This window comes from Ixodes scapularis, unplaced genomic scaffold, assembly GCF_016920785.2.
Source record: "Ixodes scapularis isolate PalLabHiFi unplaced genomic scaffold, ASM1692078v2 PGA_scaffold0__279_contigs__length_252992795, whole genome shotgun sequence".
Classification (NCBI taxonomy): Eukaryota; Metazoa; Arthropoda; class Arachnida; order Ixodida; family Ixodidae; genus Ixodes; species Ixodes scapularis.
Window position 1 is genome coordinate 92209485 of NW_024609835.1, and position 27071 is coordinate 92236555.

The following is a 27071-nucleotide window of genomic DNA, read 5'->3' on the forward strand; positions in this document are numbered from 1 at the left end:
ATGATTATTGACCTACAACTTCAAGCGTGTCATCACCGTCTCCAACAGCTAGAGTCGGCACATTCTAGGGTGCCTTCATGTGCGCTTTGCTTAGGGTGGTGGCATCTCGCCATTTTGTCCCACACGTTTATTTGTATTTTTTGTTCAGAAGCGCGTGAAAGAGCGTGTCCTTGCACGCGTTTGTGGCGCTGACTGTGCTACGGCGACATTTTGTTTTCGTCGATTTCTTTGTATTTTCCCCGTGAGCGAGTGCTGTCGGCATCGGGTACTACAAAGGGTGGCATCACCCTAAACAGAAGGACATTGAGGCACCCTAGCACATTCTCGTCAGGCAGCATCGTCCGCCCTAGGCGAGTGCGATGTTGTGGCCAACGACGTCGGTCTCTATGTCGCAAGCCTCGACTTCGATCAAATCGGCGGCCTGTGCGGAGCATTCGTTTTGTTAAATACACTTCCTGGGGAAGTACTGGTTTTGACACAGATGTGGAGGGACCGCACCGCGTAGCGCGTCTCGGCGGTACAGGCAACTAGCATTTGCCTAGAGGCTTTGTATCCTAATGTAACCCGCCTGCTTAGCTTAACCCGCCTGCTTAGCGCAATAGCTTCCACCATGCTAATTATAAACACCGTCGAACTTGTTGTCCGTAAGGTAATGACGTCACGAGAGGAAACCATAGGAGGGCGCCACCAAAACATCTCGCCTCTAATAGGGGCTGCGCTTTTGAACATTCACCGAAATATGCAAATCGGCACCGAAAGGGTACTCTCACTTCTTTCTATCGACCGACGGCGGCTTCCACTAAATGTTTAGACCCCACTAAATGATAGAAACTAGTATTTTTTTTCTTAAACTTAAACGGAAATAGCCTAAAACATGATTATACAACGATATTTTCTGAAAAAATGTGATCCGCGCAGGGGAAGTACTGGTTTTGACACAGATGTGGAGGCACCGCACCGCGTAGCGCGTCTCGGCGGTACAGGCAACTTGCATTTGCCCAGAGGCTTTGTATCGTGATGTAACCCGCCTGCTGCCAATCCTGGTCACCATGCTCGTTAGCAGCACTGAATCGGAACGTTTGTTTTCTAGACTCCGAATACTGGGACGTTGAAGCACCTGAGGGCTTCAACGTCCCAGGGGCGTTTGCTACTCCGTTCCAAGCTGAGACCAGACGCTCCGCCTTCAACGCGAGCTCGCTGGCTTCGGTAGTGCTTTGGTTGCGCGTGCCTGCGCGATCACACTTGTTTTTGCAAGGGCAGAAAGATGGCGACGTGTGCGATCAAAAGCGTCGCTGTGGTCGGCCTTCTACGATTGGCCGAATGGTGACTATGAAGTCAGCAAAGGTTTTCTCATCGACAGAAATAAGAGTAATGAAAGAACTTCAATTTTGACGGTGTTGGTAGTGTTGGTTTCAGAGCGCAATAGCTTCCACCATGCTAATTATAAACACCGTCGAACTTGTTGTCCGTAAGGTAATGACGTCACGAGAGGAAACCGTATACGAGGGCGTCACCAAAATATCTCGCCGCTAACAGGGGCTGCGCTTTTGAACATTCACCGAAATATGCAAATCAGCACCGAAAGGGTACTCTCAGGCCTGGTTCACACTTGCGCATCGGCGGGCGAATCTGCAAGAATTCGGCCGCCGGGCGTAGCGTCCCCTGTGCATTGCCGCGGCCAATTCCGTTCGGCGACAGCGCATTAGCTGTAAGTGTGAACCAGGCCTCACTTCTTCCAATCGACCGACGGCGGCTTCTACTAAATGTTTAGACCCCACAAAATGATAGAAACTGGTATTTTTCTCACACTTTCTCGTAAAACAACAACGAAGAACGTAAATAGCCTAAAACATGACTATACAACAATATTTTCTGAAAAAATGTGATCCGCGCAGGAGCAATGAGCGTGACGCTTCACTATTCACTTCGCTCATTACCCCTCTGCGCATTGCAGTTTTTGTGTTTAATCGTATTCTAAACTTCGCTATTCTCTGGCACTTTTCCATAGTTTTCAGTCATTGGATACCCGAGTGTTCCGCATTGAAGTGCACGCACCGTAATTTTTTGTGAGCCTGTTTAGACTTTTTTGCTCGAAGTCAATTATAATATTTTCTGACTGCGTTCTTTCGTCGTTTAACATTAAATTCTCCTTTTTTTAAATACTGGACGAACGAGATGGTGGAAAAGAAGGTTGGACTTTTGTCGTCTAAGAAACAGGAAAATAGCAAACAAAATTGTGTTTGGGCAGTTTCTTTTCCCGGTCTCTTCTTTTCTTTGTGTCTTTCAAACAGCTTAAGCAAAGAAAAACACCCATGAAAAAAATTCCCTGGCTACGCCACTGATACACACTTTATTATACCTCAAGCCAAATGAATCTGAATTTCTTATTTGATGAAACGAGCGACGACGCACTGATGCAACTATCATCGTCCTTTACACTGATTTTGAACACCTCGAAATTTTTCCCCTCTGTTTTCTGTTCCTACTTGCCCGGAATCTGATTTATCCAGCAAAGGGTCGTACGAACATTTATCACAGTGGACTGCCAAGTTCCCTAAAGAAGACCGCTTTACAGAAAGTTCATGCCCTATGTGCGATCGGGTGGTGCACGAAAGCACCCGATATCAAATGCCCCACGACTGGCACCCGCCGTTTTGCCCTGCCTTCAAAGGGCTAGTTTTATCGGAAGCCCATGACGCGAATTCCCAGATCATGTGGCCTGGTCCTCACTGTGACGGCGGAGCATTCTGCTTTTAATTAAGAGACAGCTAGTGTGCACGCGAGCGCGTGGAAGGTAATCATGCCGTCATTTGTAGACCCTCAAGATATTAGGTTATGCATGAAACAACGGCGGTTCAAGCGTGTACAAGGATTCTGCACGTGGGGCTATAATACTAAACCCGTACGATCGCCCACATGTCGTTGATATTTTAGACTACCGATGTGGCGCATTCCTCATGTTTGTGTGCATGTCTCTTTGAGCGCATGCTCTCCTGTTTTGTTTATATTGAGGCATTAGCTAGTTAGCTTCACTGGTGCTCTGAGGGAACGCCAAGTGGCCGACAATCTTCTTGCAATTTATATCACCCCTTTTTCTTTTCGTTGGGAGACATTTGATTTATCATTATCTTTTTTTTTTTATTTTGACATGAGGCTTCAAGTTGAGTTCAATGCTCGTGTCTGTCAATTCCTTTTTGTCCCCTTGTTCTAGAGTTATCATGTGTAAGGAATCTCTACTATATTGTTTTTTTGGTTACCCGGATAGCAAATACCAGCTGAGACAAACTGACGAATTCGAGAGAGGGAAGAGCGTAGTGGAGGGGCGCGCCGATGGCCTCGAAACGGGTTGCTTACGAAGGTCCCTCGTAGGGAGCAAGAGCTCTATCTCTCCCTCGAAAAGGGCGAGAGAAGGTGCTGAGAAAATAATTTCCCTCCCGTTTTCCCCACCCACCATCACTAATCCCTCCAAATCTCTTGTGAGCCTAGGGGACTCGGCGTCCGCGTCCTTGAAGGAGGAGGGCTCCCTTGATACCTAAGCTGACAGTGTCGGAAGACCGTCGAGCCCACCATGCCAGTTATCGCGTGCGCCACTCTCTGCGCGTGGTTACGGGAGGGAGCGTGATCATGTGATTAAAGCCAAATGTACGATTGGCTCACCGAACACCTTAGCTTCCTCTTCACTTTCAGCTTAGGAGTGACGGAGTCCAGCCCGCGAAGCGCGCGCACACACACACACTCACACAAAGTGGAGTCGCGTGAACCAAGGCCTAACGATAAGGTAGGGACTGGACGACGGAGGGGACGGTCCCCTCAATGTCCAACACGCGCATCCGCGAACTGGAAAGGGGCAGAGGCGCTTCGCAATTTATGAAGTTTTTTTTCCGGCAGAGATAGCTCTTTTCAAGAATGGCAAGATGAACATGCTCATATCAGGACACCGTGGTGTCAGTTTCTTAAGTTGTTTAGGTTCATTTGATTGCTTAGCGGACATTTATTATTATTATTTTTATCGGGTGAACCGGCTGGGCATCTCCTTTATCCACGCTTCCCCAACTGGAACCGGTAAGAACGATGGTTTATTGCCAAGTGCGATCTTCAACATGCGGAATGTCAAGACCTTGGATATTCTCTCGGCAGCGCCTATACACCGGTGATCTTCCTTTGTTGTGGCCATACATGTCACCACCAGCTTCGACGGACCGAAGACACGACGGACCACTTTCTTTTGCACGTGAGTGACAATGAGAGGATCCTCTCCTTCTTCTTGACCATCGGAGACATGTGTTCTTGCTACGTAATGCACGTTTTGTCATGATCCGATCCGTTTGAACCGTGTCTAACTCTGGGCCGGGAGTCTCCGACGAGTCCCGCGTGTAGTCCACAGCGATTGGCCTGAAAGGTCCTGTACAGCGTTATTTGTAAATGCTTTTTATTCCAATAGTCTGTGAGAGACGTTCTGATTGGGTATTTTCGTGTTTGAAGTCATTTAGTTCATTTTTTCTGTTAAAATATGGCTGTCTTCTTGAAGGTAGATGTGTGCTGTAGTAAAGTCCTCCCAGTATGTCCAAAGCCGAATTGCACGGGGCGTTGAGTAGTCCTTCTTTGCCAAGATTCAGCTAGTCGGGTGGTTGTGGAGTGTCAGCTATGTCACTGCGCTATGCGAGCGTATTTGCCAGTAATCGTCTTTACTCGACAAGTTTTTTTTTTACGTGAGTGATTTATTGATTCAAGCATCATGTTGCGTTGAACTGTCATATTTTGTTTGTATAACAGGGTATTTATTGGACTGATAATTTAAAAGTACATTTTACACTGGTGAGCTGAAGGGGAGGCCAGCGATTTGATTTATAACTTGTCTAATTTGTGTATTGCCGTTGCTCGTGGCGATGCCAAGTTGTTTTGCAGCACAACATGTATCCGCATATGTCGTTGTTACTGTTTTGTACTCTCGTGTTACGTACCCCCCCTTATGTAATGCCCTCAACGAGGGCCTTTAAGGGAACTTGAAGAAATAAATAAATAAATGAATAAATAAATAATATAAAGGCCCCCCCCCCCCCCCCCCCAATATGCGTACATTTATAACTACACTTTCCTGCGCCGCAAACACCGCAATTCCTTAAAGCTGTTTATTTTTTTCTTTCAAATCAACGTAGAAACATAGGTGGGAACTTAAATGTAGAGGTTGCAATAAACATGTTTTAAGTTTAGATCAAGGATTGAGAGACGCTGTGATGCTGCCAGAGTAGGGCTAAGCAACTTATAGATTAACCTTTTTACTATGTGGGAAAAAAAAGAGCTCCAAATTCGACCTTTCAATGCGTGTGCCTGCCCCTGCATTCAGAGTGGTGCAACCAGTTCATCCGCATGCAATAAAAAACATAGAGCCCACATCTATTGCGCAGCAGCACGATGAATTGGCACACATGAGCAGCTCGCTGACTTTCTAGCAGTGTCGGTTGTGGTAGAACTTGAGCTCGCCGCGATGCATGTTCTGTTTTGACATGTAGCATATTTATCAGTTATTTTAATACTCGCCAATCTTAATTTGTATGTTCTTGGTTTGGCCTACTTTTAAATTTCTTTTTCTTCTTGTTTTGTTTTGTTTAGAATTCGTGAATTTTAGTAGGTACAACTTTTTTTTTATTAAGGTTCAATGGTACTTTATGGCGAATTATCCCCTTGTAGAGCTGTAGTTACAATATTTAATGATTGGTCTCCCCAAACTTAGATGTTACTTGCATTCGTTAGCTTCCTTTCTAAAGTTGTGAAATAAACTATAATATGATGGCAGTCAGCACTGAAACGCAATACGTTGTTTACACTAATTTATCTATAAAAATGTTCCTAACATATTGTATGCCACTTGGAGAAATGCAGACGTTAAGAAATTGCATTCGTCCTACCCCTCAGTCTAGTGTCTATATAATAAAGCTATGTCTTGCACCGCTATGGGCAGAGGCCAGCTGATTTGCTACTGTTTGGAAGGTGGAGGGGTGATGTGCAAGGAAGCTAAACTCTGTCCCTCACTCCCATATTGCCTGTTATAATTGTTCCAAAAGTCAGGGAGAAGGGGGAGAGAACTGCCCCCTCTCCTTGCCCCCTTTTTCTGATGGGGTGCAAACTTGAGGATACCATAAATGAATGCAACCGCTTATGGCTGCTGTTGCATACAAAGGAAACAAATAGAGAGAGAGCGAGGGATGTGGTTATCTTTCTCTTAGGTGTTCATAGCAGGGGATACGAACGGTTTTGGATTTTTGCGAATGAGCGAGCTAGCAATCAGTGCTGCCTTAGTGTTCGGTTGGGACCCTTATTCAATCGGCAAGAAAGCGAGCCCCAGCCAATTATTGGAGCGCATCCTATGAATGGCTCCTGGGATTTTCGAAAATGGTCTATTGTCTCGCACATGAGTGCACTGGTATTAACTAAAAGCACTTCGCGAGCTGTTTCCTCTCTTTTAATATTGCTGACTCTGCATTTAAGCATTCATTCTTCACAGGAGGAGGGACACGGCCGATCGACCTGTCCGGTGACGAGAATTGACGAAGAGGACTCAAGTGCCGTAACTGTGGTGTTGGAGGACCACTCCTTTGAGGTGACGGGCTGGTGCAGCGCTCGTTCTTGCATCGCACGGAGTCGACGACATTTCTTACCGTCAAAAAGCAAGCCAGTCACTCGGAGTGATTGGGCACTTCATTAGTTTGAAGTACAAATAAAGTCCGTCTCGGCTTTAGACTTGATCACGAAGTTAGAAAAAACTTGTTAGCCATAGGAAATTTGTGTGCCGGTTTTGCCTTTTTTGCCATGTGCTGAAATTAAAATTTTGGTTTATTAAACTCTATTTTACTGTTTTATTTCAGTGCTGACTTTTTATGAGAACCTATAGCCTCTGTGCAGGCTCATGCTTTATATTTTGTCATTTTTCAGCTGCAGTTCCACATTTCCTTTGCACCCATCTCCTTGTGAACATGTACATAGCTGCTTTTAGATTTTAGGGTTTCCTGAAGAGAGTGCTAATTCTTTTATACAGAGTTTAGGCAACACATCAGATGGGTCTGTACTTACTGCACACAATTATTTCTGTAAAGTAATTACAGTCCCATTCAAGTGTTGCCTAAACTCTGTATTAAAGAGTTAAGTACTATCTAAGGAGGGGTCATACAAACTGCTCAAGTGTGCTGCTATGTGACATTAACTCTTTGTAGAGAGCAGAGTTAACTCTTTAACATGGACTCAAGGTACAATCCAAATGGAGTTGTATTTACTCCACAATAACGCTAAAACTACCCTTCCTGGAGACCGTGCTTAACTCTTAAATATAGAGTTCAGGCAGCACTTCTAATGGAGTTGTCATTACTCTCCACAAACGAGTGGATTCAACTCTTCCCGGAGAGCATGTTTAACTCTTGCATACAGAGTTTAGGCAACACTTCTAATAGAGTTGTGGCTACTCTACACGATGGAGTGAGGGTAACTCTTCCTGGCGAGTACGCGTAACTCTTGAATACAGAGTTCAGGCAACATTGTAATAGAGTTGTAGTTACCCTACACGAAGGAATGGAGGTAACTCTTCCTGGAGAGTATCCTTCACTCGTCAACAAGGAGTTTCGGCAACACTTCTAATAGAGTTATAGTCACTCTACACAAAAAAGTGAAATTTACTCTCATCAAAGAGTGTAGGCAACACTTCTCATGGAGTTATAGTTACTCTACACAAAGGAGTGAAGGTAACACTTACACTTACACATCAAAAGAGTAGCCCTGACTCTCTCAAAGGTATTGGCGTGACTCTCTATAGAAGAGTTAAATGAACACTTGTATGGAAGAGTTAAACATACACTTGCCTCCGAAGAGTTATAGTTACTCTTTAAAAGAGTGGATTCTGTGACAAGCCAGTTACACTCCAAAAAGAGTTAAATCGACACCTTTTTTTTTAGAGTGTAACACTAATTTGAACTTCTTCATGGCCGGTTTAAGATTTATTGTTAATACATCGTTATTTTTCGCAACGGACTAACATTATAAATTCTGCCTCCATACTTTTTAAATGCAAACAGTTCTTACGTACGGCTGTCCATTGCGCGTGTTTTGTGTCTTCTTCTATAAATCTGTAACGACAAACGACTAAAGAGCTCACCCGAACATGTCAAGCTTACATACGCCGCGGGGAGAAAAGCTTCTCGAGTAGGATGTGTCGGGCGCGGTGTCGGTGTTGTGTTTGTGTATATGTGGGTGCTGTTTAATGAGTGATATTCGAGTTGTCTGCGATTTATTTGGGGTTTCTGTCTACTCGTGGTCGGTCGTAGCGTATTAACAAACTCTTTTTTTATAAACTGTTAGAAATCTCGCTAGGCGGCGCAAGTTGCTGCACGATTCCAAACGGCTCGATCGTAGCTACCGACGCCGCCGACCGCTGACGACACACGTACGTACCTTGGCACGTAGCTACGTCCGCCGCTCGGAGACTGTTCAGTATGTATAAAATACATCGAACGAGAAAAAACGCCGTCCGGTGTGCTCTCGATTTAGCTGAAAGGCGCGTGGCTCGCTGGGCTGGTCTATCGCCTGTTATCGGCTGCTGGCCGCCATGTTTTATGAGCACGCTCAGTCAACACGCTCAATCATGTTTAGCGAAAGAAAAACACGGTGTATCGTGTTAAGTTTACACGGCACCTCACGTGTAGACGAAAAACACAATTGGCTGCGTGTAAAAGCGTGTAATAATGGACACTTTCGACGTGTCCGCTATGGGACAACGGTTAGACGTCTGGGCGTGTTATTTTTGCTAACAGTGTAGGTTTCTTGGGCCCGTGTAACGACGTATTCACTGAAGAAAATACCAAACTTTTTGCTCGAAGGCCAACAAAGTCCGAAGTAATGGCGCCGCCTCTATCGACATTGCCACCATCCCGAGTCCGCGCTGCCTCTATTAGCAAAATCACGGAAGGGGAAAGGTTGTGACAAGAAATCAATACTCCGTCGAGCAGAGCCTCACTCATCGAGAGTCCCAGTGGCCGTTGGTTTTAACCGTCTTATATTGCCTGCGGGAATAGACACGCCCGAGGTGTTCTGAAGTAGGCTCGCTCATCGGAGGGGCGGACGCGTCCAATGATTAAAGTCCCGAAGTGTGTGCCTGTGGCCAATCATCCGAGAAGGGCGAGGGAGAGCAGTCCACAGGGGAATATGGCCTCGCGTCCCATCGGTGACGCGCCCCAACATGGCGATGCCCCACGGCCTGCCTGAGCTAAGCCTAGATAAGGATGCGGGGAACACATAGTTTCTACCACGTTACCAACCGGAGAACACGTGGTTCCTACCTCCGTGCCAAGTGACTTCGTGCACTCGGCACGGGCATAACTACTTCGGTGCCAGTGAAGCAAAGAAACCTTTGCTAACATTGCTTACAACATGGTTTTGTCTGAGCACGAAATTACCAAATTTATAGCGGAGATCTTGGCAAAAGCGGTCGTATTGAGCCTTTTGTTTGGCTCACACTCCCTCAAGATTGCGACGGGCCTCCGAGAAAGCTTCCGTCATCCGGGTGTTTAGCTTGCGTTACTGTTCTCTCTGTGTCGACTATGCGTCGTTTACCCCGGCGTTTGTCGTGAGGACGTGGTCCATTGGATCTGGCAATTCCCTTGCAAATGAGGGTGAAACCTCTCGAACGATCGACAGTGGAACTGAGAGCGCCCCAAACCTCAGGGATGTATGCGTCCCAGTCGCGGTGCTTTTCGGAAAATGCTGCCAGCGTGGGCTTGACATTTCTGTTACATCGCTCCGTGATGTTCTCCTCTGAGTGGTAGTGTGCGGCTTGTTTTGTGCTTGACGCCCAGGGCTTTGCAAGCGTCCAAATATACCTTCCCGACGAAGTAGCTCGCTCTGCCTGTTTTTAAGAACTTAAGCATACCCGAATCGGGCGAAAAACCTCTTTGATATTTTTGGTGATCGCTCAGGCAGTCAGATTTGGTAGCAGGAAAGTTGGACCCATTTTCTGAATGGTCAGTGACAACCAACAGATACAGGTGTCCTTTGGGGCTCCTCGGTAAAAAGCCGACCACGTTAGAAGCCGCATTGACATGGTACTTGGCTGTGGATTGGCTGAATTACTCCCGGGAGTTTTCAGCATATTGGCTTGATGTTTTGACAAGTGTGGCCCATGCGGGCGTTGCGGAATACTTCCTTTTCATGCCCATTCGGGTTACTATGCGGCATAACTTTGTATCAGTGTTAAAGCCGCTCGCGTGTCCGGCAGGGCGAGTCGTAATAACAACGCATTACTGTGAACCCTATACTTTTTGGCACTACCACTTTGAACACATGATCTGTGTACTTCTCAGATGGAATATACGTGAAAAAAACCCGTCGGCGTTAATCAGAAATTGATCCAGAGCGTCAGTATTATTAACAGGCGCATCCCGGCATTTGGCGTTTACTGCAATACCAGCACTTGTAAGCCCGGTCGATGCACCGCCCGAGTTAGGGGGTCCAACGCTCTCTCGAAAGAGTCCTTCGATCACCTTTCGCAAAGTCTCCATTCCTCTTAAAAGCCTACCGATTCCCCGACGGAGCCATGGAGCGCCGGGCTGCCGGAAAAAGGAAAGGGGCAGCGCCAAACGTTTATTGATATGGGAGCGCAGCGTAACTTCGGGGAGGACCAGGGAGCCAGCGCTACGCGGAGGCCTGTGGCCTCTCCGCAAAACACCTCTGCGTTTGGGTGTTTGCATTACCTCCGAGATCATAGTTCAGCTCCAAGCACGGTCAGCCGTGTGAGCCAATGAGATGAGGGAAAAAAAGCAAGGAAAGTAGGTTGACGAAAATTATCTCCGATGAAGGGGGAACAAGGTGGACAAAGGACAAACACAAATCTCCAAACACAGCTACGTGGCTGGTGTGCGTTTGAATAAATCCGCCTGGTTCTGGTTTGAAACCGGGCACCTCTTAACTTTCAGTGAAGTGCTCTACCAGCTGAGCGAACCAGTCGTTAGACGTCAGTAGAGCAAACGGGTTTTATTAGCTGCCACCAGTTTAACACCAACAAGGGTAAACGGCCTGCAGTTTAAGGCTACGTTGATAATGCAATTTATGCAAACTTGCAAGCGAGCTCGAGAAGAGTGATGAAAATAATTTCTGAAGAAGGGGGACAGGGAGGACGAAAGGAAAATCAGAAATCTCCAAACACAGCTAGGTGACTAGTGTGCAACCAAAAAAATCCGCCTGCTCCGGGTATCAAACCAGTGACCTGTTCATTTCTAGTGTAGTGCTCTACCAACTGAGCTAACCAGGAGTTCGGCGCTAGTTTAAAAAGCAGACTACTGGTGGATGGAGAAACGGGAGAAGGGTGGGATAGTGGAGGATCAACGCAGAATGCTCTATTTTCCAGAAAGAAACAAAACCAAAAGGAGCAAGTCGATGTTTGCGGATTTTACCGCCGGGTGAATTCCTTGGCGCTGCCTGATAGGCCCCTGCGGGTGCCCTCTTCTCTGATCTCCTTTCTCCTTTACAACGGCAGCGTTTTATTTTTTCGAAATTTGAAAGGCTTTCAAGAATAAAGGGGGATTTGCAAGCCTTTCGACAAAACGGAATATTCTGCTGAGCGTTTAGTAGCTCTTTGCTGAACACGATGCCGACCGCGCTCAGTGTCTACTTGGTACAGGGTCTCGTCCGAAAAGGTTAGTGGCATGTGCCTCCCTTTCGGACTTATTTTCAGCTTCTCCTGACATAGAGTTTGCCGTTGGCTCGGCCCGGGTACTCGCAGAAAGATTTGTGTAGGCTACAGGGGCTCGCGAGTATGCGTCGGCCACCACGTTTGTGCTGCTTTTCAGTATCGCACCAATAATCGTATTTCTGCAGTAGTAAGGCCCATCTCGCTAACTGTCCTGAGGATTCGCGAAGACTGGTAAGCCATATTAGGTTCTGGTGATCTGTTTCGATTGTGAACGTGGCCCTGTCAACATAAAATGTCAAAGCGCTTCAGGGCAAACACAATGGCTAGGCACTCTTGGCCACTTACACTGGCTGAGGTCCTCATTTATTTCAGCCAGTGTAAGCGAGGGGCTTGTCAAAGCTATCGGAACAAGCACACCCTCGTGCTGTTTGAACATAACAGCTCCCAAGCCAAGTTTGCACGCATGCGTTTGGATCATGAAAGGCTTGTTCAAGTCGGGAAGATTTAGATAAAATATATATGCGCGCGCTTTAGAGATTCAACGAAATTCCAGCTGAGGCACAGTAATTATCCCAACTCCATCTCACGGACTTTTTTAGTAGCCGCGTTATGGAGGCTTAGAGTGAAGCGCAGTTTAGGGTTAATTTGCGATAGAAGTTCACCATGCCCAGAAAGTGATGGAGCGAGCTTTCGTCCTCTAGCGCAGGAATCTCCCGGGTAGCCTATGGCTTCTCGGGGTGCACGTTTGGTTGCCAGCGCATCTCTCGCAATCGAGCGTGAACCCAAGCAAGTTAATGCAATGTTCGGCTATTTGGGATTTTTCTGGTTTCAACGCAATGCCCTCGACCTTTATAGCCTGTCGAACATATCCTTCAGATGTTGTATGTATTCTTCGAAGGTTTTGGAGTCGACGACAATGTCGTCGAGATAAATCATTGCATGTTTCTATATGGCTTCTCTCAGTACTCGGTAAACCAAGCACTGCACCGTCATTGACGCTCCGCACTCACCAAAAGGCATTCTTGTCCATTCGAAAAGCATGCAAGAAGGGACGCGCCCGGGGTGGTCGCAAGTAGCTTTGCACCCCGGAGGGGCAGACGCGTCCAAGTATCAAGGTCCAGAAGGGTGTTCCTGCAGTAAATCACCCGAGAATGGAATGGTAGAGCCGCCCACATGGGGACACGGCCTCGCCTCGCATCCGCGACCAGCGGCGTAGACTTTCCATTTTCCCGAAGGGTGGGGGTGGGCAGGCTGAGTTCTCCGGGGGGGGGGGGGGGGGGGGGGGGGGGGTGCTGCGCGTTATTTTTTTGTCGGAACTGGAGATTGAAGCTAACGAAAACACGCTGGAATTCTATTTCCCATCTATTTTGTCTTTAAAGGCAACGTGCGCGTTATTTTGTTTACCTGCCGCTACTAGAAGCTCGTTACATGGCACGTAAACAACGTCTCGGTAAGGATCATGGCCCAGGCCCGGGCTCTGCCCCCCCCCCCCCTGGATTTCACCAGGGGGGGCACGAGCCCCGTTGCCCCCCCCCCCCCCCCCCCCCCCATAGTCTACGCCTATGTCCGCGACGCACACCGATATGGCGACGCCCCACGGCCTGCCGGCCTGCCAATGCTTGGCCAAGATAGAGATATGGGGAATCACGTGGTTCCCACAAACGAGTGTGATGAGGTGGTCGTGCTCTAGATGACAGTCGGGGAATTTCAAAGAGCTCTACTTGGGAATACAGCAGTATTGTCTTTTGACTTTTCACACGGACATATCAGTGCTAACTTATAAAGCACGCCTTTTTTCACTCTCCGAGGTTGTTTTTTTTTTCGTTTTTTTTGACCGAAGCAGATTAACAGGTTAAACCAAGCAAAAAAAAATATTTCGGAATTGGAGCTTTATTTGTTTAATCGAAATGCTATTCGATTCATTGCGCAGTAATAGTTATCATACGTCTAATCAATTTGCAGTCTGGCGAGTTTGACCGATACTCATTAATGTGGAGCACGCAGTCGTAGCGACATCGTCGAATTTCTAAAGACTGTCCTGACCCCCAGCCGTGGAGTTCCTGATGTGTTGTCATTCACCAGTTAGAAGCTGATATTTATTAAAGATATAATTTCTCCGCCGATAAAGCCCTCAGATATAACAATAGGAAGGACCGAAGGAACGCAGAACAAAACAGGGAGATGCACTTTCGTATAGGAAGGTCCGAAGGAACGCAGAAAAAAACAGGGAGGCTTTCGTATTTATTGGGAGTATAACGCCAGATACTTATATTAAATATTATTTTTAGAACCGGCTTCTGCGGACAAAAAATTTATGGGTACAGTGCGAAGAAATGGTTGTGCCATGAACAGCATCACGCTTCGGGTAAAATGCTACAATCGACTTTTATTCCACCTTCGGGACATCATGTTTGTCGACTGTTTAATAATGCGCAGAAAAAATGCGAGAACAGCAGACGTTCCGCGCAAATACCAGCTGTACTTTCTAGCTCTGAAGGCTTGAATGACATGTTTTCTTAGGCACAAAGGCAAAGTGGAAAGCCAGGCAATGAAAAGGACCAACTACTTTCAACGTGTGAAAAGGCGGCTACTGGCAAGCTTGTATTGTACCATCCTACATAAACCCAGCGAACGCAGAGTGTACCATGGGTTCGTTATGCGTGCTATTTATGCTTGGTTACGGACAGCATTGTGAAGTTTTAGATACTCCGCAAACACAGCACACTCGTGCGCTCCTTAGGTTTTTAAACATTAAATAGAAGATGAAATCTACTCATGAGTGGAGTGTATGAGAGTGGGCTCTAAATAGAAGTTTGTTTGGGTTTTACTTCATCGAGGGCGTGTATAGCTCTTTGATATGTTCTTGTTCTCGACTTGTGAGGATTCAGCTTGGTACGATCACCGCGCCCTTCCCGTTGTGGTGGTGCCTCGTAGGCTCTAAGCTTCACCTAGAGCCTAACACATTTCGCTCGTATAAGCAGCTACAGCTACTGGGCGATCTGAGGGCGCTCTCTTCGCCTTATATTTGAGATTCCCTTACCATGCGGTGACGTCAGACGGCGCACCAAGAAACTGGGATAGGGGAGGAGAAGGGAGGGAGCAAGGACGTCAAAACGCCAGGCACTGGTTTGAATGATTAGTGGGTAAGCCTAAAGCTAGCTGTCTCTTTCTCCAGTGCACTCGTCGAACGCGTTCGAATGCGAGAGCCAAATGCCGGACGCCGGCGTTCCGCGTTCTAACTTGTTCGACGATTGCAGTGTAGAAAAAAGGCTACCTTTGTCACCACTGCATTAGGTAAAAGCGTTAGAACGCGAAAGTCAAACGCCGCAAGTGCAGTGAATACAAAGGCAGCTAGCTTTATGTCTACCCACCAGCCAATCAGAGCCCGGCGCTCTGACCGCCGCTTGCGCTCTCGTCTCCGCTTCTCCCAAGTCATGGGCTTTAGTTTATCTAGGTGGTGCATAACTATGGTAGGGCCAACCTAAATATGGAAGACGAAAAAACGTAAACATGTTTACGTTTTTGTTATCCGCCAAATTTAAGCTGGCACTATCCAAGTCCTCCACTTTCTCGGTCTTTCGGCGCATATAGTTGGTGTCAAAATAACAGTAAAATGGAAGCTCCTCCCACATCTTTCAACTTTAGCAGAGCAAACGCTAGAGAGAAAGCGACATCCTCTCTAGGCCGCCTCGGTGGCTCCGAGGCGAGAGCGCCGGCCTACGGATCCCCAGATGGCGGGTTCGAATCCCGACCGAGGTGCCCGCAATATGACGGAGGCTTATTGCGGAGAAAGCGCCATGTAACCGAGCTTTCGGTTGCACGTCAAAAGATCCCCAGGTGGTCGAAATTAATCCTCAGTCCTCCGCTGGGGCGTGCCAGATGCCCGTCGTAGGTTTGGCACGTAAAACCCCCAAATTTGACTTTTGACATCCTCTCTACTTGACACCGATGGAGTCCCACGCTACGTGCGGTGAGGTGAGCCTAGGAGACAAAGCCGTAATGCGGATATTTCTGCGTCACCAGCCAAGCCCAACGCAGGACACTGATTGGAACCGAGTGCTGCGTCGGCGCTCGTCTTCGAGTCACGTTGAGGCGAACATTGACGCGATCGTCGTGTTCCATCAATGATCAGCGTTGGCCTCCGCTGATCATGACATCTCTATCAGCACTACGACTTTGTCATCTAGGCGGTATTTCGTCAGCCAAGTATGTCACGTGATGGCTTGTCGCGAAGGAAGGGGGTTTATCGCTAGTGCTATGCGGTTATGCTGCTCTTGGCAATTGTGCAAAGTCGCGACGTCATACCCCCGCTGCTTTATTCATTTATTTGCTTTTAGAAACTTTTAGAATAGCGTACGCAACATTTGCGCGCAGTAGCGTAAAGTTTAGCGATTGTGTTAGCGCACGCTACTCAAGAGTGTTTCAGAATAGCGTTTCTCCGCCGTGATGCGAATGCCCAAGCATCTCGAGCTTGCAACACCACCAAGATGCAGTAACAATTTTTATTTCCCGCACGAAAAGTGTTAACGTTTTTGGTTAGAAGTAAAATTTTGATTTGTTTCAATATGTGAATTCTACTGGAACGGTTGACCGCTCTTGTCCGCTTGCGTCGCCACGGCGAGAGAGGTCTCGTGCACTGACCTTCGAACGCCGTACCTTCACCGCTTCGCCGTCAAACGTTCGCGTGTCGCAAGCAGTACGTTGCCGGTGATCACTACCCACCTTACTGGGTGTTTCAAAACGTTTCTGACGTGCACCTCCCGTAGGAGTGCAATGTCGTCCTGTGTGAAAAATTGCAATCGTGAGGATTCCGCCGACGTCGCGCTTAAGACGCCGCCAAAGCGGCGGCAGCCGCGATCCTGGGTGCCGCAATTTTTTAACTGTTCTCGTCTTGGCTGTGGCTAACTTCTCATCACGAATGCTTCTTAGAGGAGCGCAGAAAATATTTCCGTCCGCACGCGATTTCTGGAAAAAAAAAAATGAAAGCCGTTTACAAGTCCCTGTAACACCGAATTGGAGCGCAGCTCTTGAGGAGGAGGAGGGAAGGGTACTGAGGGTTACCTGTTTTCGGGGCGGGGGGGGGGGGGGGGGTAATGTGACCCTGGGGGGTCACGCTGGCGGGCTAGATTTTCCCGCTAAATCTAGCGGATAAATTCCCCGCTAAATCTAGCAGGGAAATTTTTCCGCTAGATTTAGCGGGTTAATTTTTCCGCTAGATTTAGTGGGGCATTTTTCCCGCTAGATTTAGCGGAGAAATTTTTCCGCTAGATTTAGTGGGGAATTTTTTCCGCTAAATCTAGCGGGGAATATTTTCCGCTAGATTTAGCGTGGAAATTTTTCCGCTAGATTTAGCGGGGAATTTTCCCCGCTAGATTTTTCCGCTAGATTTAGCGGAGAAATTTTTCCGTTAGATTTAGCGGAGAAATTGTTCCGTTAGATTTAGCGGGGAAATTTTTCCGCTACATTTAGCGGGGAATTTTTCCCGCTAGATTTAACGGGGAAATTTTTCCACTAGATTTAGCCGGGAATTTTTTCCGCTAAATCTAGCGGGGAAAATTTTTACGCTAGATTAGCGGAGAAAATTTTCCGCTAAATCTAGCGGGGAAATTTTTACGCTAGATTTAGCGGGGAAATTTACCCATAATGCACCGCGCGGTTACGCCGACGGCGACGGCGACGCCGACGCCGCTCAAGCCGGAAACGGGCCCCTAAGAGCTGCGCTCTAAAAAAAGGGTGCGTTAAAATCGCACGCGCAAAGCACGAACCCTACTTAGTGTTTGGTGCATGAGCAGTGGTGACGACGCTATTGTTTGCGTATCCGCAAAACTTTAGCGTACGCTATTCTAAAACTTCTTATAATCGCCGTGCGTCATCGTCAGATGACGTGAGTCATATGAGAGCCAGCGGCACGCGCCGACTCATGCCTGCTGTTCGTGGCGCCCAGCAAAGGCGTTCGACTTGGTATATTTATCGTAAGTCGGGCTTTGATTCGCTCTGTATCGCAGGGTAAATCTTCCTCACTACTAATAATCATGTTTAATTTAATGATCATTTGCCTTACTTACGATAGTTTGACTTTACGCCTTCTTGTGTGTTGTGTGCTTTTGCAACCCTCATAATTTCTTTTTTTTTTTGTTTTGGGCTCCCCTCTTGTAACGATTTTTTTGTTACGCAGGAGGGTAGTGCTTTTCGTATGACATTGACCTTTTGAAACAATTATTGTGTATCAAACCACAGGTGATTAAACGTTCAAGTACCATCCAAAGCAATAAGTCTTAATATAATCGTGCACCTCACGGAGATATGTAAAAAATGGTGTTGCAAATACGTGAACTGCTCATGAACCGCGCGAGAAGCTCTGTTCATCCAATGTGCGCTAATGCCTTACCCCGAGCAATGAATTTCTGTTTAATTACAGGCTCAGTCATAAAGATCGTAAAACAAACTTGCATTCAAAGTTTTTGTTTTGTTTTGTTCGTCTCTGCTGTTTCCCACAAGCTTTACTTGGAACCTACAGCTTCCAAGTTTGTCCAAGGATATTTGTTTTATTTCTCGTTCTCCTTTTTACTAATCTTCACATAGAAAGAAAACTATATGCGTATTTTAGAATAAGCGTTCCGAGAAGTTATTTAGTATATCGTTCCTAAAGTGTGCCTTCGGGTCCTGAGGGTACTAAAATAAATAAATACAAAAACGGGAAACACTCTCGATAGACTACACTTGTGACTTGAAGCAGTTTACGGAACATTTACGGTTGACCTTTTTTGCTTTTTCAGAAGAGATCTTGACTAAAGATATGCGCCGCACTAGAACATCATCAAGAAATGAGCGTTGCAAGAGGTCACTGATTAATTAATATTTATTCCACAAATCAATTGAATGTGATTCAGTTTGGATCAAAAGGGAGATTAGGCCTAATTTTACGTTTATTACAGAATCCACACACACACACAAAAAGGAAATCCAGCGCACTGTACCCAGGGCAATTGTTTCATTCATCACTAAGGGACTGTAAGAAATGTCCATAGATACGAAGTATTTTGCAATTTTATAAATAAATTGAGCTGCAAATTTTCATTCTTATGAAAAGAAAATCTAGAAACAGATACTGCAATGATCTGACATAACATTTCTATTTGTGGAACAGTATCCCGCCATAACTTCTTCATGTTAATCCTTATTTCCGCTTTGCCGACGAACCAAATATGATTTTTTTTGTTAATTACACTGTTGTAAACTTTTTGATAGCATTCTTAAAAATACATTTGAACATTCTCTTCACTCATTTTTACACACTTATCAGGATTATATGCGCAATACGCGCAGATAAATGCACGAAACATGTATATATAAAACACAACAACCAACTAAATCCTAAAAAAAAGGCCCTAAGCGTCGAGCGCTACTTGGTTGTTCTTCAGGGGTGATTATGGCTATGACCGTTGAGGAGCAGCATTTTTCCATCTTCTTTCAGCGAAAGTGTGCAGCTCGTTGACATTGACTGTTCGGAAAGCTCCAACTCAACTATGTATGTAACCTGGCGTCATTTGAATGTGTTAGGATTCAATGAAAAGTCTACGAAGGGGATGCTTTCTGCACTGTTGATGGTGCTGAAAGCAATCCGGAGGTCTCTGAAGTCTCAAATCACTGAAAGAAGTTCGAGAAACGCTGCTCCTCAACGGCCGTCGCCATAGTCACCCCTGAAGAAGAGATGAGCACGCCTCAAAGAGTAGGGTCTTTATTTTTAGGACTTGTTTGTTTGTCGTCCTTTATTTATTGTTTTCCCAGCCAGAGAGATTTTTTTGGTAGGTTTACTTTCAGAACAGCTGTATATGCCCAGCATATTATTCAACACTGTGCAGTGAAGAGTTACCGCCTACCTCGCTTGTTACACATTGCTGAATCTCAGATTCACACATTTATTGTATATGAATCCTTTTCTTTTGTGATAACTATTTTTGACCTAATGATTGATTTGATTCGTGTCGACCCCTCGGTCGTGTTGGCTGAAGATAAATTCCTAGATCCTGTCCCAATCTGTGCTCTTGTTGGGTCGTGAGTTCCTGACGACTGGCTCATCGAACCGGTGATCTGCACGTTGACTTTGGAGTCCGGGAAAGTCCCTCGGAGATCTTCAGCTGCGGCAGAGTCATTGGCAGTCAATTGGGAGTGTAATGACATCACTGCACAAGATACAACAAAAGAGGAATAAACACGAAGAAAAGTGATAAAAGAGGAAACAAAGGAAGAGGGTTTGAGAAAAACTTTCTGGGTTGCTCCAGGCGGTGGAGCCAATACATAAAGGGGTTTCAGAGCCAGTAATGGCACTTACGCTCCCATCTCCCCGCCCGTGTCGGTAATTACTCCCTTAATTCATAAACATGTCTCGATCAACCTTATGAACCCGGGCACCACAAAATCTATCGTACGTGCATTACGCGTGCGTTATGATTCAATGCGCTTTGTTGCAGAGAGTTTAGGTGGTTTCGAATGCACTGCATTCAATACAAACGCCTGTGTTCGCCACGTTTATTAGAATCATCGCGTGGTTTAAATTTACTTAGAATTGGAGTATGCCACGACCTTTCTCTAATGCGAAGTTTTCTACGGGCTCCGTTTCTTTATAGGGTGAGTGTAGAGCCTCGGACTTTTTAGTGCTGTTGGATTGCGAGGAAGCCCTTCTAAAAAGTGGTGTAATGGCGAGGGGAGGTGGTTTATTGCACCATTTACGCTATCTACGGAATCTAGTCCGAAGTTGTGTTGTCAAACGCTCGCTGCGCTATTTCTCTGTACGTTGTGATTCACACCGTAATGTTGTGAGCACCCGTATGGAGCTACGCTTCGTCATTCGGGAGTTACCTGAGCGCTCCGACGTTCGGCTGCAGACGTATGAACCCTGAGCTAATTTTGACTAGCCGCCGACGGTCGTCTGCGGACCAAGTATGTCGGACTAGGTATGGCTCACCGTGGAGGGTCGGGTGCTACCGCAGGCGACTCTAGATAATTAGTCAAGCGGCATGCGGGGTTTTTCCCCTCCTCATGGTGTCCTATAAGAAATCATTCATGTACTGCCGAACAAAGACGTTGGATTGCAGATCGCAGAGTCCACGTTTCATTTCCCCCTGTGCCCTCGGTCAATCTCGTTGATTCCAAATAATTGTGCATAGTTGTCATTATGCATACTTTTAAAGTATCATAACTAAGTATAGCTGTCTTTTTGCCTTTGATGCTTCTGCTATGTTTAATGCATATTTTGTGTTGTCTTGGTTGCGTGTAACGTTTTGTCATCATACGCCTGCGTATCACTTTCGCCGGAAATCGAGCCCTTAAATCCATTCTGTGTTAATATTATTGGCAGTAAACTTGAATATGTGGCATTCATCCTAAGCCCCGGACCTCTATCGCTCGTTTCAGAAGTGTAAGCTTACAGAAATCGTTCACCTGACTCGATATTTCGTATTGTCAGTGTACCGCCAGTGCATGAGCATTTAAAAACTGCTTATCTTTCGCTAAACTTTGAAACACAAAAATGTGTTTCGCTTGAATTTATTTTATTAAAGAGTGGCATGCCCCCATTACTAAAATGCTTCTCAGACCATAGAAAGAAAATTGACTTATAATCTTGCTGCAATAATATAATCTGTAAATTCATATCCGAAACACTGTCTCTACCCTGGAACATTTTTCGACACATGTGTCTCCGATCGCTAATATTGAAAGTTTTAAGGATGTCGTGATTAACCTTTACAGCAGCAGTAATCCACCATATTTTATTTTTATATTCTTTGTGCTGCCTATTAAATGCTATACATTTTATAACTCTCTTCTCTTTATAGGGCTGTGATGCCAAAATAATGAAAATAAGAAAATAAAGTAAACCCACGAGAGACACATTGTACGCGAGGTATTCCTGCGACTTTCAGAAGTGCCGCAATGAAAGAGCGGCGGCATTCGACAGGGGGATACACTAGAAACTTACGACGGAAAACACGACGCTTTAATTGCACCAACGACCCTACCTTGCAGCTAGATTTTTAAGAAGCTCGGCAAAATAAGAGTGAGTTTGTGACATGTGCTGTCAGTTCAGGTTCATCTATCGACGTGTTATATTCGATTTATTTATTAATACAAAACTTGAGAATCTCCAAGTTGCGCATATGTAAAGGGTTCTCGGGGTAAAAAATAAACATTGTAATGGCTTTTAATGTTTTTTTTGTTGATAAACTGAGTATCCCGCAGTACCAGTAGTACCTAAACATTTTTTTGTCAAAAGTTCCAAATGTTGGGTTATACAGTGTTCGAGAATGTTATATAAAAATAAGCATCGATGTCGTTTCTTTTGTATATTTCGTTTAATATCGAGGTTTTAAAGTTCCACTTTAAACTTTCTTAATTTTATATGGAAAACAATCCGGGAATTTCCTTTCTTTAATTTTCGGTATCGCGCGTATACGTAATGTAAAATAAAATCTGGAACGGCATCTGTGATTTAAAATAACCCTATTCCGTTCCCGTACACAAATTATGATGTTTTTGATTCATAACATTCACCTTAATATTTCTAAAAGAATTATCCAGAACATCTTATAATATCAGTTCGGCGATATCCTGGAGGTAGCCGTCACATCAGAAAAAATAAATTACTATATTTTAAGCATGGTAGACTTAAAATAAACACTGTAAAAATGTATATATTGTTTGTGAGCAAGGTGTTAGCAAAGTAAAAAATGAAAACAAAATACAACTTTTTGCGGCTCTGTGTTCTAAAGATAAGTTTGTTAACTCAAAATATCGCTCATAAGTACGTTTTATTTCATTGTCTTTATTATAAGAAAAAAAATCGCAGAAGAGCCCTGGCTATAATTTGCTTATGATTAACACCGCAGTAAATAAATATAATGCTTAACTGCTAAAAAAAACTTTAATATTTGGTGGAATATTGAACCCAAACTGGAAACGAATAAAATGTTTTCATAAATGTTAAAATAAAATGTTATATTCTTTACACTGGGACGCATAGTCACTTTAAAGCTAAAGTGAAACATTCACAACCTAGATAAAATAATTTAATCAATCGTACAAAACATTAAAAAAAACATGAAGAGAAAGTTTCGTTAAACAACGTTCGATTGAAAAAGAATACTTTAAGGCGAAACTGAGTTCTCATATTGTTGACGAAACAATCACCGGATTGGACTACATAGCTTATGAAGATGTTCACTCTTAGAGGAAATGACCTTTGATAACCTGCAATTCGCCATAACTCATGACTGTCAAAGCGCGAGACCCACCTGACTCACCGGAGAGCACTACTGTCTCTCTGGAGATGCCCCATTCACTATGGGAGACGCAGGTGTAGTTGCCATAGTGTGCTTCGCCGACGTCTTTGAACGTGACCGTGTAGCTGTTGTTCGAAATAGAGAGTTGAGCGATGCCTCCATTGAGCAGCGGGGTACCGTCGTCTCGAATCCAGCGCGTGTTGCTTGATTTGGAGCTGTATGACGTGCAGACGAGTTTTGCGCTAATGCTTCCATTCAAATGGCTGGTCCATTGAAGAAGTGTCGTTACCTTTGGCTTCCCTGCAATGGGGTGGAGAGGCGTCAGCTTACAACAACAATGGTAGCGATACCAGAAAAGCGAGCTTTACGGTAAGGCTCCCTATTAAACAGAGCATTCAGAGCATGCCCGTTGTCACGATAGACTTTCAAACGATCAATAAGAAAGACGTCTAATCACAGAGCAGGGGCCAAGCGTTTGGAAAGAATTATTAATTCCCTACGATACGAAGATCTAAACTCATGAAGTTGTGGGAGAATGTCAGACGTTCATATCTCCGTGCCTATAAATAATAAATTCCTTGCCGTTTCGAAAGAAAGGTATATGCATTACTTAATATTTGTTTGGTAGACATACCTGAACTTATAATATCGTGTAAATTTTCCATACTTCAATCGTTATAACATTTAACATGTTCGTGCATGTTTCTTTTACCCATATATAGGGTATTTTTAAAACTCTTTTTTTTTTATTGTACGTTTTTTTTTTTTATTTTACGAGCTAGAAACACTGCTTGAGAGCACTAAACACTAATTTTGGGGCCATATACAGAACATATCTATACAATATACGATAAACGGCCCAATACAGTTGAGCTGCCAGAATACAAGTTGTATGTTCGAATGTGCGTACGTGATTCCCAGGCCTATAGGGAATACAAACTGATATTGAACTCTGACACATATTAGTAAAATGTGACGAATATCTGACACCCTTTTCGAGGGAATTGGATTGCTCAACGGGTGACTTGAAACAAAAAAAAGTGCGAACATATAAGACTTTCTTCTGATAGATCTGTAACAAATTTGCCGCTTCTCAAACTAGTAATTAATATATTTGGTAGTCCCCGAAGTTGAAAGCTTTTATGAAACTGTATATTGCTTAGGTGAAGAATGTAAAGAGAAGGGAAGAGTTACCCGTATTAGGGCAATGTAATATCCTGAAGTTCTTTAATTTCGTGACATCCAACAAATTTACTGCAACAGAAATTGTGCTCCACGATTTGGACGTCTGACTACTTATCCTAATTGAGAAGACTGGGCGAAACATGAGTAGGGTTGCACATGCGAGCTTGTATTATGTCGTATTATTACGAATCCGTTGGGGGCGGCAGGGACTGCACAAATCGAGATGTGCCAATGTTTGACGCCAATAGAGGTAGTAACTTACACGAGCCTCATCGAAATACATCAATTCACTTCTCTTGTGATTTTTAAATTTTCCGGAAGACTAGATTTGCTAAACATGTGAAAATAAACCTGCAAGATGATTTCTACTCCAGCTAAAGTGAATTATGGGATATAAAAAGATTCACTTTTTTAAGTCTTTTAAATCTAACCACCTCTCCCGTAATTAAAATCCAACAAAGTTAAGCTCTTCCAACTCACCTGAGAGTTCAACGGTGTCTATAGACATGCCGTACTTATTGTGGGACACACAGCTGTAATTGCCGTAGTCCCGCTCGCTGACGTTCTTGAAAGTGGCCATGTAGTTGTTGCCGACGGTGGAAAGGTAAACAGACTCGTCTTGGAGAAGCCATGTCCCGTCGTCGCGCATCCAGCGAGTGGTGCTTGGAGTGGCGCCTTGTACCAAGCAAACGAGTTCTGCACCGAGGCTTCCGTTCAGACCGCGTGTCCAGTGCACCGTCGTTGTAACCGCTGGTATCCCTGGGATTGGAAGGAGTACTCAGCTTATGAAGGAAATATGAGGCGTTTGGTAACCCTTATATGCCAGACTAATGCTAACATCTACTAGGTGTTTTTTTTAGTTTATAGATTTGTCTGAAAGAAGCCGTGAAATCTACACTAATACAGTTTGTTCTGGTGAGTCCTAAGGCTTGGGGGACATATTGTAGGGGGCTAGTCGTCACAGTAAGTTGAATATTGAACTAGAATTTGCCAAATGACTTTTTAATTAGTAAGAGTAAACATAGAGTTAATATTAGAAACTTGCTGAAAGTTATCAAAAACACAAAATGAATGACTTTTAGCAATACTTTGAACTGGTGTGAAGCGCAGTAGTGCGCTAATGTAACGAATTGTGCCACAGGCACCTTGCTGGTGGGGAAAAAACGTGGGTGATAAGAGACAAAAAAATTGCGCGGGCACGTTATCGCACTGGTAGCCTTTCTCCCTCTGGAAGAGTGGTAACTTTAGAGCTCCACCGTATATTCCACACGATCCAAGTCTTTAAAAAAATCGGCTTGTATACCGATTGCGATGACGCTCAGCAAGTTTCGTATTGGAACCATGTGCTTATTTTCACTAACTAAAAAGCTTACTAAGAAACTCTAGTTATTTGATCGAGATATTGTGATCATTAGCCCATTATAGTATATTCTCCTGGCCATATGACTTCCCTGCACAAGCCGCGATAGTGTATTTTTCATCGCGTTTTTTTAAACAAATATCTTAAGCGTAAAGAAACCCGTATATCAACATTTACGTATAACTCAGAATGCTAAAGCTGGTTTACACACTTGCAATTGCGTACGACTTGAGAGGCTAAAAACCGCTTTTGAGTCTCTTGTGATTGCTTAGTACCGGCTGCGCGGCTGTTCAGCCGGCCGTAAGGGGTCACAAAAGGGTAAACCAGCCTGTAGGTGTTTCTGTAGTTTGGGTTTAATGTATAGACCGTTTTACTGAAAGAGGGCGAGAGAGAAAAGGGGAAAGGGCTACCGGCGCTTTTCCCCTCTCTGATTGTGTAGAAAGAGAGAAAGTCCCGAATGGGAGGCTTCACCGGTGTTGGGTGTCTGCTGTGCCCGAACTTCGTTCGCGCTTTCTTTCCTGTTTTAAACTCGCAGACTTAATTAGAGTCAGAGGCTTCGATGGCAAAAGTCCCGCGGTCATCGGGACACCATTGCTGGGTCATAGGGTGCAGGAATAAAAACAGAAAGCATAGAATACTGTCCGAGGACATATATAGCTTGCAAGAAACCCGGCAAGGCGAGAACGGCTGCAATGTCTTTGAGCTCCATCGCTTTCCACATGACCCCTGTCTCCGGCGGCAGTGGATTGCGTCCGTAAACCGAAAAGGCGTTTCCTCAACGCCATCCTCTCGACTTCGCTCGGAACATTTCGTGAATGGAGCGCGCACCGAACGCTGTACCGCCGATGAACATGGGGTACGCTCGCAATGTGCGTGCGAGTTTTCTCATGATAACTGCTGTTTCAGCTTGTAAAATTTCGTAACTGAATTTATCTTAATAGTGATAATTTGCAGTGCTCACTGACTCGGTTTTATCATCTACAACACTTATTTGAAGGCTCATTTCCGCCGCCGGGTGAGGCTGGAAATTTTTGAAAACGTAGTTCTATTGTTTGTTTTTAATCGCGATCTCCTGCGCGATACCAGAAAGCCGGCAAAAGCGCTCCTTGAAGTGCCGCTGGTGGGTTGTTTCCGTTGACTATGGCGCTTTGGGGCGCTTGATAGTCGCTGCAGGAACGTCTCGTGGGTTGCGATCTGCGTTTTTGAGCCCAGTGTGCACGTTTCTTTATTTGAGTCGTGGCATCCGCCAGTGTGGCGACGGGGGGAACAGCGGCAGCGAACGTGCCAGCGATAGAAATTGGAGGTGAGTACTCAAAATATTGCATCAAATAGTAAAATAATTCGTGGCTGCTTCAAGGCTTTCTGCGGTTCGATAAAAGTACATCTAGAGCGTCTTCGTCGTTCATTCACAAGGAGATATAAGAACAGGGACACGAAGATAAAAACAGCACAGCAGGACGATATGTAGCAGCTCCGGGCGTTTACAAAGTTAACTGAGGTTCCCGTTTCGTGTATCGCTTGTTGATTACAACTAAAAGCGGCTACGTTGAAATAATCCAATCGCAAGCAAAATGTATGA

At 45.1% G+C, this 27071-nt stretch overlaps 1 protein-coding gene and 1 pseudogene across 1 annotated transcript in view; both read right to left on the reverse strand.

Annotated features, from left to right (window-relative positions):
- LOC8053349 (contactin-2) overlaps positions 1-24781 on the reverse strand; it is a 136685-nt gene extending 111904 nt beyond the window's left edge. Inside the window, exons 1-2 of the mRNA XM_040215149.1 lie at positions 24613-24781; positions 22969-23247 (exon numbers count right to left, since the gene is read on the reverse strand). Coding sequence (XP_040071083.1) covers positions 22969-23247; positions 24613-24781 — 448 coding nt within the window. The remainder of the gene's footprint in view (positions 1-22968; positions 23248-24612) is intronic.
- A 29-nt stretch (positions 24782-24810) lies between these two features.
- Positions 24811-27071, reverse strand: part of LOC8053351 — a 53905-nt pseudogene continuing 51644 nt past the window's right edge.